The sequence below is a fragment of the Anastrepha obliqua genome, chromosome 6 (assembly GCF_027943255.1).
Source record: "Anastrepha obliqua isolate idAnaObli1 chromosome 6, idAnaObli1_1.0, whole genome shotgun sequence".
Lineage (NCBI taxonomy): Eukaryota > Metazoa > Arthropoda > Insecta > Diptera > Tephritidae > Anastrepha > Anastrepha obliqua.
The window spans coordinates 58629505-58644550 of record NC_072897.1 but is presented as its reverse complement, the minus strand read 5'-3'; the positions used below and the strand labels follow the sequence as shown (position 1 = coordinate 58644550).

The 15046-nt window shown below is 39.2% G+C and overlaps 1 protein-coding gene across 1 annotated transcript in view; it reads right to left on the bottom strand.

Annotated features, from left to right (window-relative positions):
- LOC129250820 (uncharacterized) overlaps nucleotides 1-14740 on the bottom strand; it is a 279523-nt gene extending 264783 nt beyond the window's left edge. The window contains exons 1-3 of the mRNA XM_054890404.1: nucleotides 14579-14740; nucleotides 13722-14070; nucleotides 1688-3992 (exon numbers count right to left, since the gene is read on the bottom strand). Of these exons, the coding sequence (XP_054746379.1) occupies nucleotides 1688-3914 (2227 nt within the window). The 5' untranslated portion in view covers nucleotides 3915-3992; nucleotides 13722-14070; nucleotides 14579-14740. The remainder of the gene's footprint in view (nucleotides 1-1687; nucleotides 3993-13721; nucleotides 14071-14578) is intronic.
- Between the last annotated feature and the right edge of the window lie 306 nt (nucleotides 14741-15046).

The window sequence follows — 15046 nt, the reverse complement described above, 5'->3', positions numbered from 1 at the left end:
GATCTTTGAACAGAAACACGATCTTTGAGTTGAAACGCACAGAAAAAGTTCAACGGCGCAAATTGCAGTTTCGAAGTGGCCAACTGACGTCGCCGAGAGGGCTGATAGTACACTTACCAAGCTTGGTGCTCAAAAGATCGATTGTGGCATAAGTTTTCAATGTTTCCCAACGTTGTTCAGTCATAAATAAGGTGATCCATTTAATTCCGTGGAGATATAATTCTGACTTTCTGTCAAGATTTTCAGCGGGAAAGATCTGTCACTGTTTAAGGGGGGGGTAGGGTCACAAAATCGAAATTTTTTTTCTTCACTCATCTTATAGTAAATCATTTCAAGAATGTTGTGTCAAAATTTTAAGTGGATCGGAGCAGAACTCTCAAAGTTATAGCCTTTGTAGGCACTCTACCTCGAATGCGGAGCATCGATAATTTCTCAGAGTAATTTTTTCAAACGCGTTTTTCCCGAAACGACTTCTTAAAAGTCGGTGCCAATCACAACTCCGAAACTATTCAACCGATTCTTTTCAAATTTGGCACACGTTTTCTAAATCAAAAATACCTCCCCCCTACACTGTTTTTTTTTTATTTTTTGCTTTTTAAGGTTGTTTTTCACTTACAAATATGGCGAAATTTTTCGCCAAAAATGCTCGTTTTACGTTTTTTTGCCACCAAAACTACAAAAATGAAAAAAAAAAAATTTTATTAATGTAGGGGGGAGCATTACGTCATACTTTAACTAAAAAATTCGACTTTTTTAGTTTCAGATGATTCTACGACGAATGCCGATTGGCACCGCAGAGCACCTCTCGAAAAACATATCTCCAAAAAAACTCTGTCATGGGCTTATTTGTCAATATTTTATTATTAATTTTTTTTTAAAAACTTATTGAAAAGATGTACAATAACATGTAACTGATTTTATTAAAGTATCTTTAGCCATATTTCTGTAAAAAATTCACAAAAAAAGTGTTTTTTTTTTAGCGCTAAACCCTACCTCCCCCTTAAATAACATAAGCTTAAAAAACACTATGCGCACTACGCTGTGCAAATAACAAGTATTCGTAAGCCCAACGATAGAATTACTAAGGAACTCTACGAATATGCTGTAGGTATATATGTACATGTGAATTCATTCCAAACTCTGAAGTGATTTAACCTACTCACAAATGAAGCTTTTTGATAAACGAATTTTCAATATATAAAATGTACAAAATTAATTGCCAGAAATTTTTAGGAAATAACAAGGTTGTTTCATGGATCAATTCAGTAATCCTATTGAAAAATTGTTTTAATATAATGGTTTTATATACTCTGGGGGCAGTCCTCAATTCTGCATTAGAATATTCTTTTGGGTAAAAGCTCTGGAAAATATGTAAACCAAATCCTAAACAGCCCATATAACTTTTTATTGCTTTTACTGTAAAATGCTGTGTTTTTAATAAAACAGCTATTATGTTTTTTACCTCACAACGAAGTGAGTCAAAAGAAATGGCAATTCAGCAACAATATATCGCTATTGAAATGTATATGTACATATGTGCTTCTTCGAATAAAACGCATATTACAAATTGGAAGAGAAACCTCGGTAGTCAATATTTTTCCAAATTTTGTCTATAGATTTAAATTATCTGCACTTTGATTGAATTGTTCGGATTTCATTTTACTATGGTTATTTTTGATATACTTACAATCATTGTTTCCAGTATTTTGATTGCTCTTTCCATTTCGATGAAATTTTAATAAGCTACCACTAACATGATGGCTGCTACCAGGGTCATCATCATGAAAAGCTGATGAAGCACCACTACTTGCACCATGCCATAAATTGGATAAAAACTGTGATCCGACTAATCGAAGCCCACTAACTCCACTGCTAAAATGATTACTTGCATGCACAGTTTTGTGGGATATAGGCGAAGTTGGTGCCGATGATGAATTACAACTCGATACGGACGGTTCTGTGTCTCTAGCCATAGATGTACTATCGCAAGCATCAGTCTGTAAATTTAAGTTCTGTTCATATTCAAGCTTCTTTTGCATTCGTTCCTCGAGTGCTCTCCGCCACTCGATATGTGCAGCCTCTAAAATACCAGATTTTTCGTTGCCACGAATAAAATCCAAAGATATCAGCGGCCATGCGTCCAATGTTTGCACAGCTTTCGAATTTCCTTCATCCATGCCAGGGGGATTAATTTCGCCTTTGGCTTTTATGTTTCGCAAATTTCGATCATAGTTAACACGTTTAAAACGATTGGCATCATCATCATGAACACTTTTTTTTCGGGCCATACGTAAGTATCGTTTAATTGTATCACTGACCGACTGCGATATATCTTCGTTATCAATAGAGCCCTTGCGGCTATGGTGTTGAGTTCTGCACAGTGTCGTTGACCCACCTTTCTCTGCTTCATCATCGGTAGCGGCAGGCGTCGTAATCGATGAAGCATTTAGCGTTATTTCCTCCCGTTTACGCTGTTTATATACTTCTGCTAGCCGTTTTATCTCTTGCAATGACACGAAATTCGTTTGAGAACCACAAGAGTTAAAATGTTTTTCAACCAGCAGCGGCTTAGTATGACATAAGGGTGGACTATTTTTATTATCGCTATATAAACATGGTATATGCAGCGAACTTGGCGGCTTTCGCTGCCGAGGCGTGGCTATAGGAGACATTGCTCCGCAGCTGGGATCTTTTCTGACGCTGCGCAAAGGTTTTTTGGGTATAGTGCCAATTGTTGTTTTTATAGTTTCAGATGTCGTTGTCACCAAAGGGATCTGACCTTTCATGGGATCTGCGGTGGATATAACATGACATCTTTCTTTGTTTCCAAATCTGCCGGTATCAGTAGCACCAGCACCAAAATTTAGCAGACTAGACAATGATGACGAGTGCTCAAGTTGTGACGGTGCACCCTTCAGTGGCGAGGTGGAATGTTTACTTAAAAGACGATGTAGCTGTTGTTTTTTAAGTAAATTATATATTTGTTTTAATAAACCTTTATCTTCGAGAATAGCAGGCGTAATGCTCTCTGGAGGTATAGTGAGTGCATACACTTTTGAACTGCAAGACAGTATACGTAACCGCTCCAGTAATTGATCAATTTCGCTTAACTCTTGTAAAACTTTCGGACGCTGAGTAGACGTTAAAAAACCAGGTCCTCTTGAAGTAATATTGTCGATGTTTATAGGGAGTCTCCGTAGTCTACCCGGGCGTTGCGCGCTTGGGGAGGCTGTCTGATCTGGACGTATCGTCTTCGAGCTAAGTAATGTGGTCGTTTTACAAACCTCATCAAGCTTCAAATAAGACTGTAGTAGACCAATAACTAGGTCAGCATTGTCAGCCTGTTCCTGTTCCAAAGCATTATTAGTAAGCGGTCCTTTCTGTCCAGTATGCTGCAGAAAGTGTTTTATTCGGCGCTTGGAGTTGCGCATGGCGCCTGGATAAGAAGATTTGCGAGGCCATAATATAAAACGAGGCTCATTAGAACACGTCTGCTGGAAATGCACTTCGATCTTTGGTATATCTTCCTTGCGGTTTTGAGCTCCATCTGGAATCAACTTACGACCAGCATCAGTCATATATTTCCACGTTTTCCTAGTAAGGAGCCATCGCTCTCGTTTTTTCTCCTTCTCCTTGATTGTTGGACGCCGTCGGGCAGGTTGGAACGATGAAGCTGTCACCGCTAATATAGGCAACTTCGCACCAACATCCAAAGGCGTCACCTGTGTCACCCAAGCTGTGGGAATCGATGTTTTTGGCGCTGAAACCGGTGTTGAAGGCTTATCATAGATCTCACGGTGTAGCTCATCAAGTGCATCGACCAGTGAGCCAGAGCGTTTCTTCACAAACTGAGCCGGTCGTCGCAATGTAGTGCCACTTGTTTGAGGTATTGCTGCGTCTTTCTTAGCATCCATATTAAAAGCAAAGCAGCTGAAACAGCTAGCCGATTCAGAATATATCCAGACTTCAATATAAATACTTTAATCCAAGTCCTGTTAAAAAAGTATGCTTATGTATAATATTATATGAAAATAATATTTCTAACAATATATTTTTACATATGTACATATAAGTATTGATCATCAATATCCATGCAAAATTATTCTCAGCACAAGGGACAGCATATATAAATAAACATCCTTGTAATTATTGATAGTTAAGCCATGTTTTTTAACGGTATAGTAATGATGTAAATAGGCACATATTAAATTAAATGCTGTATGATATTTTTATGAGCATGAGTTCTTAATTTGATAATGTTGTTGTAGCATATAACAGCAAAGAACGAGAAAACAATTCTCCTTGGCGACATGCGCAGCTCCCTAGGTGGGAGACGTAACCATATGAACTGTAGATGGGCTGCGACGCAAACGCCAGAAACTAGCATAACGTCAAGTAAAGACTTGGATGAGAAAGTAAGAGTTTTCGAAGCTTCGTTGACGAATGGGCTTGGAGTTTCACGTCCTGCCACATATGGCAAAACAACTTATTCCACCTGGTGGAATGAAGATTTAAGGCAACTCAGCAAAATGACAAGAGAAATCTTCAACATCTGCTGAAAACACAAGTACTTCAAACCCTACAAAGATTGCCTTAGGGAATATAAGAAAGCGATCAAAGAGGCTCGGACAAAGGCTTGGAGAGATTTTTGTGGCTCTATCGCATCAACCAAAGATACGGCCAGACTAGGAAAGCTCTTATCCAAAGAACACTCCTGTCCTTCCGTCTTGAGGAAAGAGGACGGAGAATGGACGAAATCCTCGGACGAAACACTAGAGTATCACATTTGCCAGGTAACACAGAATATATTGAGAACAATAGTAACAGTGTTCAAACGACCAACCTGTCATCCAATACAATCAACCACATCATATCCCAAGATAGAATTCTATGCGCGCTGAAAAACTTTGAGCCTTACAAAGCAACCGGCCCAGATGCGATATTCCCTGCCATGCCGTGGAACACTCGAGAAACGACGATTCCTTGGCTGGAGGTCTTTTTCAGAAAAAGCCTTACGCTAGGACATATTACAAAAAGCTGGAGGACGGTTAAGGTGATTTTTATCCCCAAAGCTGGTAGACGCGGTCATGATACAGTAAAAGACTTCAGACCTATCAACTTATCCTCTTTTATTATCAAAACTCTCGAGCGATTGTTGGATGTATATCCCAGAGAGAAGATTACAAGCACAACGATTTCATCATCCCAACATGAATATCTCAAAAGAAAATTCACAGAGACAGCTCTTCATAAGGTTGTAAGTAAAATTGAGAGGTGCATAGAATACAAATAATACTCACTAGTCGCCTTCCTCGACATAGAGGAGGCCTTTAACAATGTTAGCACAAGATCCATAATTGAGGTCCTTGATATGCTAGGCAAAGACATAGGTCTCAACGAATGGATAGAAACTAGAATAATCATCGGTGAGGTAGGCAGCAGCGCGGTCAAACGCTCTGTCCACAGGGGAACCCCTCAGGGAGAGGTCTTATCCCCCCTGCTGTGGTTATTAGTTGTCAACAGTATCCTTACCAAATTCAACCGAAATGGAATTAGAGTAGTGGCGTACGCGGATAACATAGTGCTCTTGATTTCAGGAATGTTTCCAACCATAATCAGTGAGATTATGGAAGGAGCTCTGGTATTACTCAGTAACTGGGCCACAGACTGTGGTTTAAGTGTTAACCCGAGCAAAACGGAACTGATGTTATTCACTAAGAAAACCAAGATACCAAACTTTAATCTCCCAAAACTAAACGGCGTTAGTCTTACGTTAACCCAACAGCCAAATATCTAGGTGTTATCTTGGATCCCAAACTCAGCTGGAGGTCCATCTTAGATTACAAGGTAAAGAAAGCGAATATAGCACTTTACAACGTGAATGTTGGGTAAAAAATGGGGTGTTCAACCAAAACTATCCAATTGGTCCTACACAGCCATTGTAAGGCCAATACTAACATATGCGGCACTAGTCTGGTGGCCTGCAACAGAAAAGAAATACAACCAAATCAAGCTGAACAAGATATAGGGTTATTCAATAGGTGCGCTTCAACTTTTTTCCGATAGGGAGGGCGAACGACGCAATATTTTTTATTTTTCGCTTGTCATTTGTAAACTTCATTAGTATACATTTCATCAGGGAACGCTACACATTTGAGCAACGATTGCAAATCGTGTAAATTTTTTATGAAAATAATCGTTCTTTGCTGCTACTTTAAGAGCATTACGGCCATTTTACGGTCCATTTAACAAGCCGTCCCGTTTTGGGGTTATGTGAAGTCATTGGTCTACAGTAAAAAGCCGGCGACGATTTGTGAGCTCAGAGCCAATATTGAACGCGAAATTGCTGGAATTTCGGCCGATTTATGCAAAAGAGTGGTCCCAAATTGGGTTCAACGATTGGACTTCGTAAAACGTGCACGCGGTGGTCATGCAAAAGAAATCGAATTTCATACTTAAATTTATATGTTCAAACTCGATAATAAAAAAACAAATTAGCTAAAAAAGTCAAACCGTTTGTATTTTATTCAAAAAAGTTCAAAAGTTGAAGCGCTCTTACTGAAAAACCCTATACAAAGGACAGCGTGTATCTTAACTACAGGGGCGCTTAGCACCAGTCCTACTGAAGCACTCAATGTACTAACTTTTCTGCAACCATTAGATTTACATATAAAGACAATCGCCGCATGCAGCGCGGTGAGACTCAGAGACATAGGAAGCTGGACCACAAGGTCGTACGGTCACAGCAAGATCCCCCTACGGGGACCCCCACTGCTCAAAAACAGATCAGACTACACAGTCCCCGACCTTAACTTGAAGAAAGCCTTCACGGTACGTTCTCCACCGAGAGCCGAATGGAACACAGGGAAGGTGATTTGAAGATACGACATTGAAATATATACTGACGGTTCTAAGATGAGCTGTGGTGTGGGAGCTGGATTTAATTCGGAGCTACTCAACCTATCCCAGTCAATTAGACTTCCTGACTATGCCAGCGTGTTGCAGGCAGAACTACTAGCGATCAGAGAAGTATGCAAATCACTAAAACTCTGCAAGGAAGTTGGTGCAAGCGTAGCCATCTTTTCAGACAGTCAAGCAGATATCAAGACCTTAGACTCCAACTCCATTTCACCCAAGCTAGTCTTACAGTGTAGAGAGGAACTAGAATTACTTAGTCATCGGCTTGAAATTACACTGATGTGGATTCCCGGTCATAGGAACATACCGGGAAATGAGATAGCAGATGAGCTAGCAAGAAAAGGTTCGACAGTAGAAATAGCAGAGGCGGTGGCAGTCTCCGCCCCACTCAACACATTAAAAGCATCCATTGCTTCACACCTTATGCTTTAGCCGAAAAAAGATGGAAGCAATTAACTACATGTATTATAACAAAAAAACACATGACCGTCGTACAAAATCCAAAGGAGGAATGATCTGTTAGGATACTCTCGGCCAAACATCTCACGCATCACTGCAACCCTTACAGGCCATTGGAAAGTAGGGGATCAACCTACCCTTCAGTCCTATCTGCAAAAGCTGTCAAGCGGAAGGGGCGAAGGAAAGTCTTTTCCACTACTTATGTGAATATCCGGGGCTACCTAGGGCACGACTCCGCTCCTCGCTAAGCCTTTCTTGCAGCAAATTAATGAGATCACAGACATTGAGATAAAGGATTTGCTGATATACTTGGACCTAACTAAACTGACTCAGAACAAACAAAAAACGTCATCACACGAGGACAGTGGTAGTAAAACGGTGCTGGTCCCTAATTAGGATTATTTCAGTGGAAATACTCAACCCTTTCAATAACAACAACAACCAACCATACGAAACAAATAAACTGAACTCTAAACAAAACAAAAACTCATAAACCGCCAAAAAGAAGTAAAACACATACAAAACGATAAGAAAACAGACGGACGCATTGACAGCAACGACAGACAGACAAACGGACACACAGACAAAACGACAAGACAAGCAAACGGACAGACAGGCATTGATAAACGAAACGTCCAGTGCTCGACACATGATTGGAGATTGAGGCACGGTTGACTCGCATAGTTGTCGAACATGTCATGGCGAGTTCGAAGGGTCAGTCACCTGGAGATATTCCGGGGCTACCGTGTTATCAAAAGCAATGATTAATTCATTCAATGAGTTATCTGCATTTCCTGATTAACACGATTGACAAAATTCAGAACAGCTCAGAGGCTCCGCAGAGGCACAACGTCTCGTTCCTCCTTTAAATCACAGAAGAGACTTTAGACAAATGGAGAAAGTTGGGGAAAAAATTCGGCTCGACACATGGAAGGTCCACCTTAATATATTCCGTTCAGCAAATTTGGAGGAGGAGCAGGGTGAGGTCGGCGGTGCGAACGAACTGCTGTCTAGTATGCGGCTAGATGACGCCGAACCAAGAAAAGCAAATCAATGAACATGGTTTTAAAGGCTGTCCAAATTAATATGCAGCATTAACAGACTATAACGGAAAACATTCTCCTGGCAGAAAAGCACGTCGAAATCGTCTTAATTCAGGAGCCCAGGGTAAGGAGCACCGAGTGCTATCATTTATTGAAGCTAAAGAATGTTTAGTTCACAGGATGTGATGGCTGTTGAAGTGGAGGTCACTGACAGTGTCAGCATCATGCTTACTTCAATCTGATCATGATCGGCCAGTACCGTCCGAGGAGGCTCGTACGACGTCAACGCGAGGTACGCTTTATGGTGAATCTCTAAGACTAATGATTGAGGTGGGTCTTTTTATGATTTCATTATTAAAACTAAGTTGTCGGTATGTAACAGGGGTAATACTTCCCCTTTCACTTTTCCTGGTAGGAATACTTCAGAGGATGGGCGTTACTGTACTACCTGAGAACAGTCTTAAGGTAGATCCTCCCTTACCGCGTCGAAATCCATTAAGAACCAATAGAAAGAGGTTCAGAAATGTAATAACTATATTAACAAAATAGGAAAGATTCCGATCCAACAAATAACTCTCCTTGAGAGTAGGGATACAACATTGGAAAAGACATTTATGTAGTAGGGCCTACAAAACGTCCTGTTCTAAAAAATATAGAGAAAAACTCACCCACCTTCGTGCAGCAGTGAGCTCTTAAAACTAGGGGAAGAATCTGGGTCAACCTTTAACCTCAGCTACTCGACAAGAAATTGGGAAGTGTACAGAGAAAGTCGGAGACAGTTCAAGAAGGCAATTGGGAGCGTCAAGAGAGAGAGATGGAGAAAGTTTTGTTCGTTTATCGAACCTTCTAGAGTTTTTGCTAGATTTAGTCGTATACTTTCTACAGATCATTCAAGGGTATCTAGGGACAAGAAACTAGATGGTACTTGAACTGCTACGACAGAAGACTCTCTAGTATTTCTCCCAAACACTCATTTTCCGGGATGCCGCGCTCACGAAAGTGGGAGTCGAAGTATAAGGCCAATGTGATCAACAGCATTTTACAGATGTTATGATATAATTACTATGGTCCTGGTGGCATCATTCCAAAGATATTACGGGAAACCCTGGACTGTATTTTGTTATTGGTCAGAATTGGTCAGGGGACATTTCAAAGTGTGTTTAAACTTAAGTCATATTTCAGATAGTTGGAAACTAGTCAAAGCCGTCTTCATACCAAAAGATAGGTAGGCGAAGGATTTTAGACAAATCAGTCTCTCGTCGTTCATTTTAAAAATTTTTGAAAAGCGTTTAGATATACACCTGAGAAGATCATTGGAGAGTTCTGGTATATGAACTGCACAACTACCGTACCTGAAAGGCAAATTTACGAAGACAGCGTTGCACGAGGTAATTCGAACAATAGAACCAAACAGCATACCATAGCGACATTCTGGGATATAGAAGGTGATTTTAATAACGTTAATACTGATGCCACCCAGTGGACGCTGATAGACTTAAAGGTGGACAATTGGATTAGTAGTTGGATCATCTCTACCAGGATCCTCAAAGCTAATATGGGAAATATCAACATAACTAAGAGGGACTCCACTTCTTTTGTCATGTGTGACAACCAAAATCTCGATTAAACTTAATAAAGGTGAAGTAAAAGTGGTGGCATACGCCGAATATTCGGTGATAATGACATCAGAACTGTGTCCTAACACGAATAATAAGGAGAATAAGAAAACTATCTTCTACTTCCTCTGCGAATGCCTTGCCCTATGGAAGACCAAGTTGTTAACCCTTGGAAAACCGTCTTTTGAGAACCTGGTAGAGCTGGCTGGTACAGACATAAAGAACCTTTTAAGATTTCCCAATCGCACAGACTGGATATAGTCGTATAGGAATAACTCGTATACCTTGTTGGTAGCGAGAATGTGACAACAAATGGGTACGGAAGCGCTAATTGTATTCTTGGAGAATCACCACTCAAACCAACCAACCAACTTTGTGAAACAAAATGTGGTTAAGCAACACATATACAGGGTATCAAGGTGTCAGAATAAGGAGTTAAATTTAAAGTATTAATCGTTGAATAACTTCTTAATCGTGCGGGTTTTTTAGTCATGACGTCGCAGTGGACGGACAGGTGAGCAACGTTCGTTCGCAATATACGTGTATTCAAGGCCAATGATTCTTGTGCAACTGATTGCCGTTCACGTTACAATATTCGACGTTTAGGTGATGCTTCAAATGAAGATTTCATCCGTCCATGGCTACGAAGGTTCCATGCGACAAGATCGGTGACAAACAGTGTACGGCTAAGGCCAAGTCGAACAACGAGAACAACTGAAAATATTGAATATTCAATTCGTACGAGGACTTAAGCCACGATTACAATATGCCTACGAAGTTATGCGAGAGAGTGTTGGATCAATTTCGTAGGGTAAACACTATCTTTGGAGTGATGAAGCCCATTTTCATTTAATTGGACGTATGTATAAATAAGCAGACTTATCTTATCCAATATCACTTTTCCAGCAAGTGTCACGGAGTACGTAGGCCATATTCAATTGCACCGCAAAATAAAGAAAATAGGGTGATGAATGGCTTAGTTATGATTTACCCCGGAGAGTGAAAACTATTTTTATATCCATTTCATTCATTTTCTGACGATAGCATAAGATAAAGGTCGGTAAAGAACCCAACACTCGAGTAGCACGCTTTCATACGCATTATTCCCGAATGGCTGTATTAAAACCACCAAGTGCAGTAGGTAAAAGGGGAAAAGTTGTAGAGAGTGTAGTTGGATAGATCCTATAGAGATATTTACTCAAACGTTCTCAGATTGGTCTACCACTTATATACTAAAGCTGCATCTTATACATTAAAGCAGATATCTGAAAGCAGAAAGTACTCAACTATATCATGTTGATTTTCATGAGTGTAAATTTGGCAATAACATGTATAGGTGAAATCAGCCTTTTCGCCTTGTTGCGAATATAAATTATCTTATATGTCAATTGTAAGAGGATTTGAATCCAATCACCGCTTGAGAACATCAAATCATCCTCTTTGGCTATCTCAAAGGCAAACTCGCTTCCACGGATGTGTTGATGACCAGAGCCAAAGTAAGTCCGCCAAGAGCTCGTTACAAAGTTATTTAATACCTTATTTTACACAACTGGGCTAAAATTGGTTATGAAAGATGCAAGAGCAAAAAAAGCAAGAGCCTAGAGCCAATATATATATTCCAATATTCCAATATATATATATATATATATATATATATAAAGCATTTTTCAGTCAGAGCGCTTCAACTTTTTTTTTGAATAAAACACAAACGGTTTGACTTTTTTAACTAATTTTTTTTTATTATCGAGTTTGAACATATACATTTAAGTATGAAATTCGATTTCTTTTGCATGACCACCGCGTGCACGTTTTACGAAGTCCAATCGTTAAACCCAATTTTCGACCACTCTCTTGCATAAATCGGCCAAAATTCCAGCAATTTCGCGTTCAATATTGGCTCTGAGCTCACAAATCGTCGCCGGATTGTTACTGTAGACCAATGACTTCACATAACCCCAAAGAAAATAGTCTAGAGGCGTCAAGTCACACGAGCGCGGCGGCCATTCGACCGGTCCATTTCTGGAAATAATGCGCTCATCGAACTTACTCTTCAACAAATCAATTGTAGCGTGTGCTGTGTGGCTTGTGGCCTCGTCCTGTTGAAACCACATGTCGTCTAAGTCCATACCATTCAATTGCGGCCAAAAATAATCGTTTATCATGTCGCGGTATCGATTTCCATTCACAGTAACGTGGCGATCGTTCTCGTCAACGAAAAAATATGGGCCAATTACGCCGCCGGCATGTAAACCGCACCAAACAGTGATTTTTTCGGGATGCAACGGTGCCTCATGAATCACGTGTGGATTGCTTTCTGCCCAGTAACGCATTTTTTGCTTGTTGACAAAGCCATTGAGCCATTGAGGATGGCTTGTTAAATGGACCGTAAAATGGCCGTAATGCTCTTAAAGTAGCAGCAACAGAACGATTATTTTCATAAAAAATTTGCACGATTTGCAATCGTTGCTAAGGTGTGTAACGTTCCATGATGAAATGTATACTAATGGAGTTTACAAATGACAAGCAAAAAATAAAAAATATTGCGTCGTTCGCCCTCCCTATCGGAAAAAAGTTGAAGCGCACCTACTGAAAAACGCTATATATATAATTGGCGCGTAGACCCTTTTTGGGTGTTTGGCCGAAATCCCTCATCCTCCTATTTGTGGTGTGCGTCTTGAAGTTTTTCCACAAATGGAAGGACCTACAGTTTCAAGCCGACTCCGGAGGGCAGATATTTTTTATGAGGAGGTTTGGCATTGGCCACCGAGGGACGACTGCTATTAGAAAAAACTTTTTCTTCGTCATCTCGTCTTTTACCGAGATTCGAACCTAAGCTCTCTCTGAACTCCGAATGGTGATCACGCGCCAACCCATTCGGCTAGGGCGGCCGCCAAATGGATTTTAGACTGCTTGAAAAGCTAGTAACGCACATCTTGAGTTACTTGGGATAGGTTAGGTAGAGAGTATTTGCTGACACTATTTCCAGCACTCAGCACGAAAACCATCAGTCATCCTTAAGTCAGTCATTGAGTCAAATAGCCTTTCGTTATAGCAGCTTTGGTAGAAGTCATTGTGGGTGACCCCTTGTCATTCTGCGTGCCCCCGATACAAATTTGTAGGTAGGCCAATAGTTCCTACTTAAAAAGTTTTGTAAGTGAGGGCATTTGGACTCGACTATCGTTTTGGTGGCCCGTGGTTCAAAACCCAGGGTGGACATGAAACGTCAAATGATAGAAACAGTTTATTATCTTAACAACGGCCGCCCTAGGAAGGCAATAGTAAACCACCTAATGCATTTCTACCATGAAGAAGTTTCTTATTTGAACCATCTGTCCTTTGGAGGTAACATAAAACTATATTTGTATATAATAGGCGCAGACAACCTTCGTCATAGGCATAGCAGAAATACACTTTGAGGTTTGTCAATGCCTGCTGAAAGCCTATCGCTTTAAAAAAAAATCCTTTTTTATTTGATATTCCATGAGCACCGTGGGTTTTGAGAAATTTAGAGATTTTAGAGCAAGTTCTCATTGGCTCCGTAATGTACGTTACCTTCTGTACTCTTTTTGGTATAATATAAAACGATGCAGCTACAATATTTTTCTTTATATTATTAGATTAGATTAGATACTTAGGCATATGCGCATAATGTTGCACATCGAGCAAACATTTGCTTTTTACTCACCTTCGCTGTGTTCTTTTGTTGTAACTATTATTCTTCATGTATACTTTATATTTTTTTAATGTTTTAGAAGCCCATTTTAGTTAACAATTTTTTGCTGCAGTTCCACATTGTTGTTTATTATTATTATAAGTCCAAATAACAAAATAAAAAAATAAAAGATATATGGGGAGCTTTCAACTGTTTCCAATATTCTGAGCGATAATATCCACTTGTCAGCACATATGATTGATTTGTCTCACCCACAAATTCTGTTGCACATCATCAATGCAAAAGCCCGGGAATGCATACGTGGAATCTATAACGGTTTCGATTACTGGCAGAAATCCACCTATCATGTCATTTGATGGCACTATAAATTGAGGCAAATGGGGAACATCATGTTTGGTTTAAGATAATATTTTACTCTTTCATATACAATATCTATAGCAAGGCTTTTGATAAAATATTACTATTGTAGATACACTTAGGCATTAACATTTTTGATTCTCGCAACCATTTCACACTTCATGTATTTGATTTAAAGTACATACATATTTATTTACAGAAAATCTTAGACTGGATTTGTTTATTTGAACTTTAAAGTATAGCTATCACTTTCACGAGAAAAATGTTTATTTTTTTTAAATATTCATATGGCAAAAAACTTTTAAGACCGGATAAAGATACACCACTCGAAAGCCTTTTCAAAATTAATAGTCACTTTTACAAAATGTATGTTGTGTCGTTGTTGAAACCCAATGTTCGTGCTAAAATTTAAATTTTAAAACTAACACGGTATTCAATAATAAAGTGCAATAGATATAAAAATATACATGAAAAATAATAACGAACTAATTTTGTATTCTAAAACAAAGAACTTTTTTTATTTTCGTTATTCGAATATCCAGCGTCAAACAAGCTTTGGCCGTTTTAAGTATATAAAACGACAGAAAAAATAGCGGTTGCCCAGTACAAATTCTTCCAATAATATAGTTATAAGTTCACGAATACTAAAAAAAATTTAGAGCTTAGAAATAATAATTATATGTCCGTGTTGAATATGAACGCAACTAACAATGCTAAATACAAATCATAAAAAAAGCATGCTAAGGAAACAAAAATAAAAAGTTTATGAAGAGAAGAAAACGCACCAACACATCAACAATAGCAAAATACAAAATAAAACAATCATAAAAATATAAGAGCACATTGGAGAGGAGAATTTTATTACTTCATCTGCCGTTTCATTATCAAAAGAAAAATATGTATATGCTTATAATACTCACCTTTAACATCTCAAAACGCTACTTGCACAGTGTGTAGATAAAATTTGACGATGGGGCACA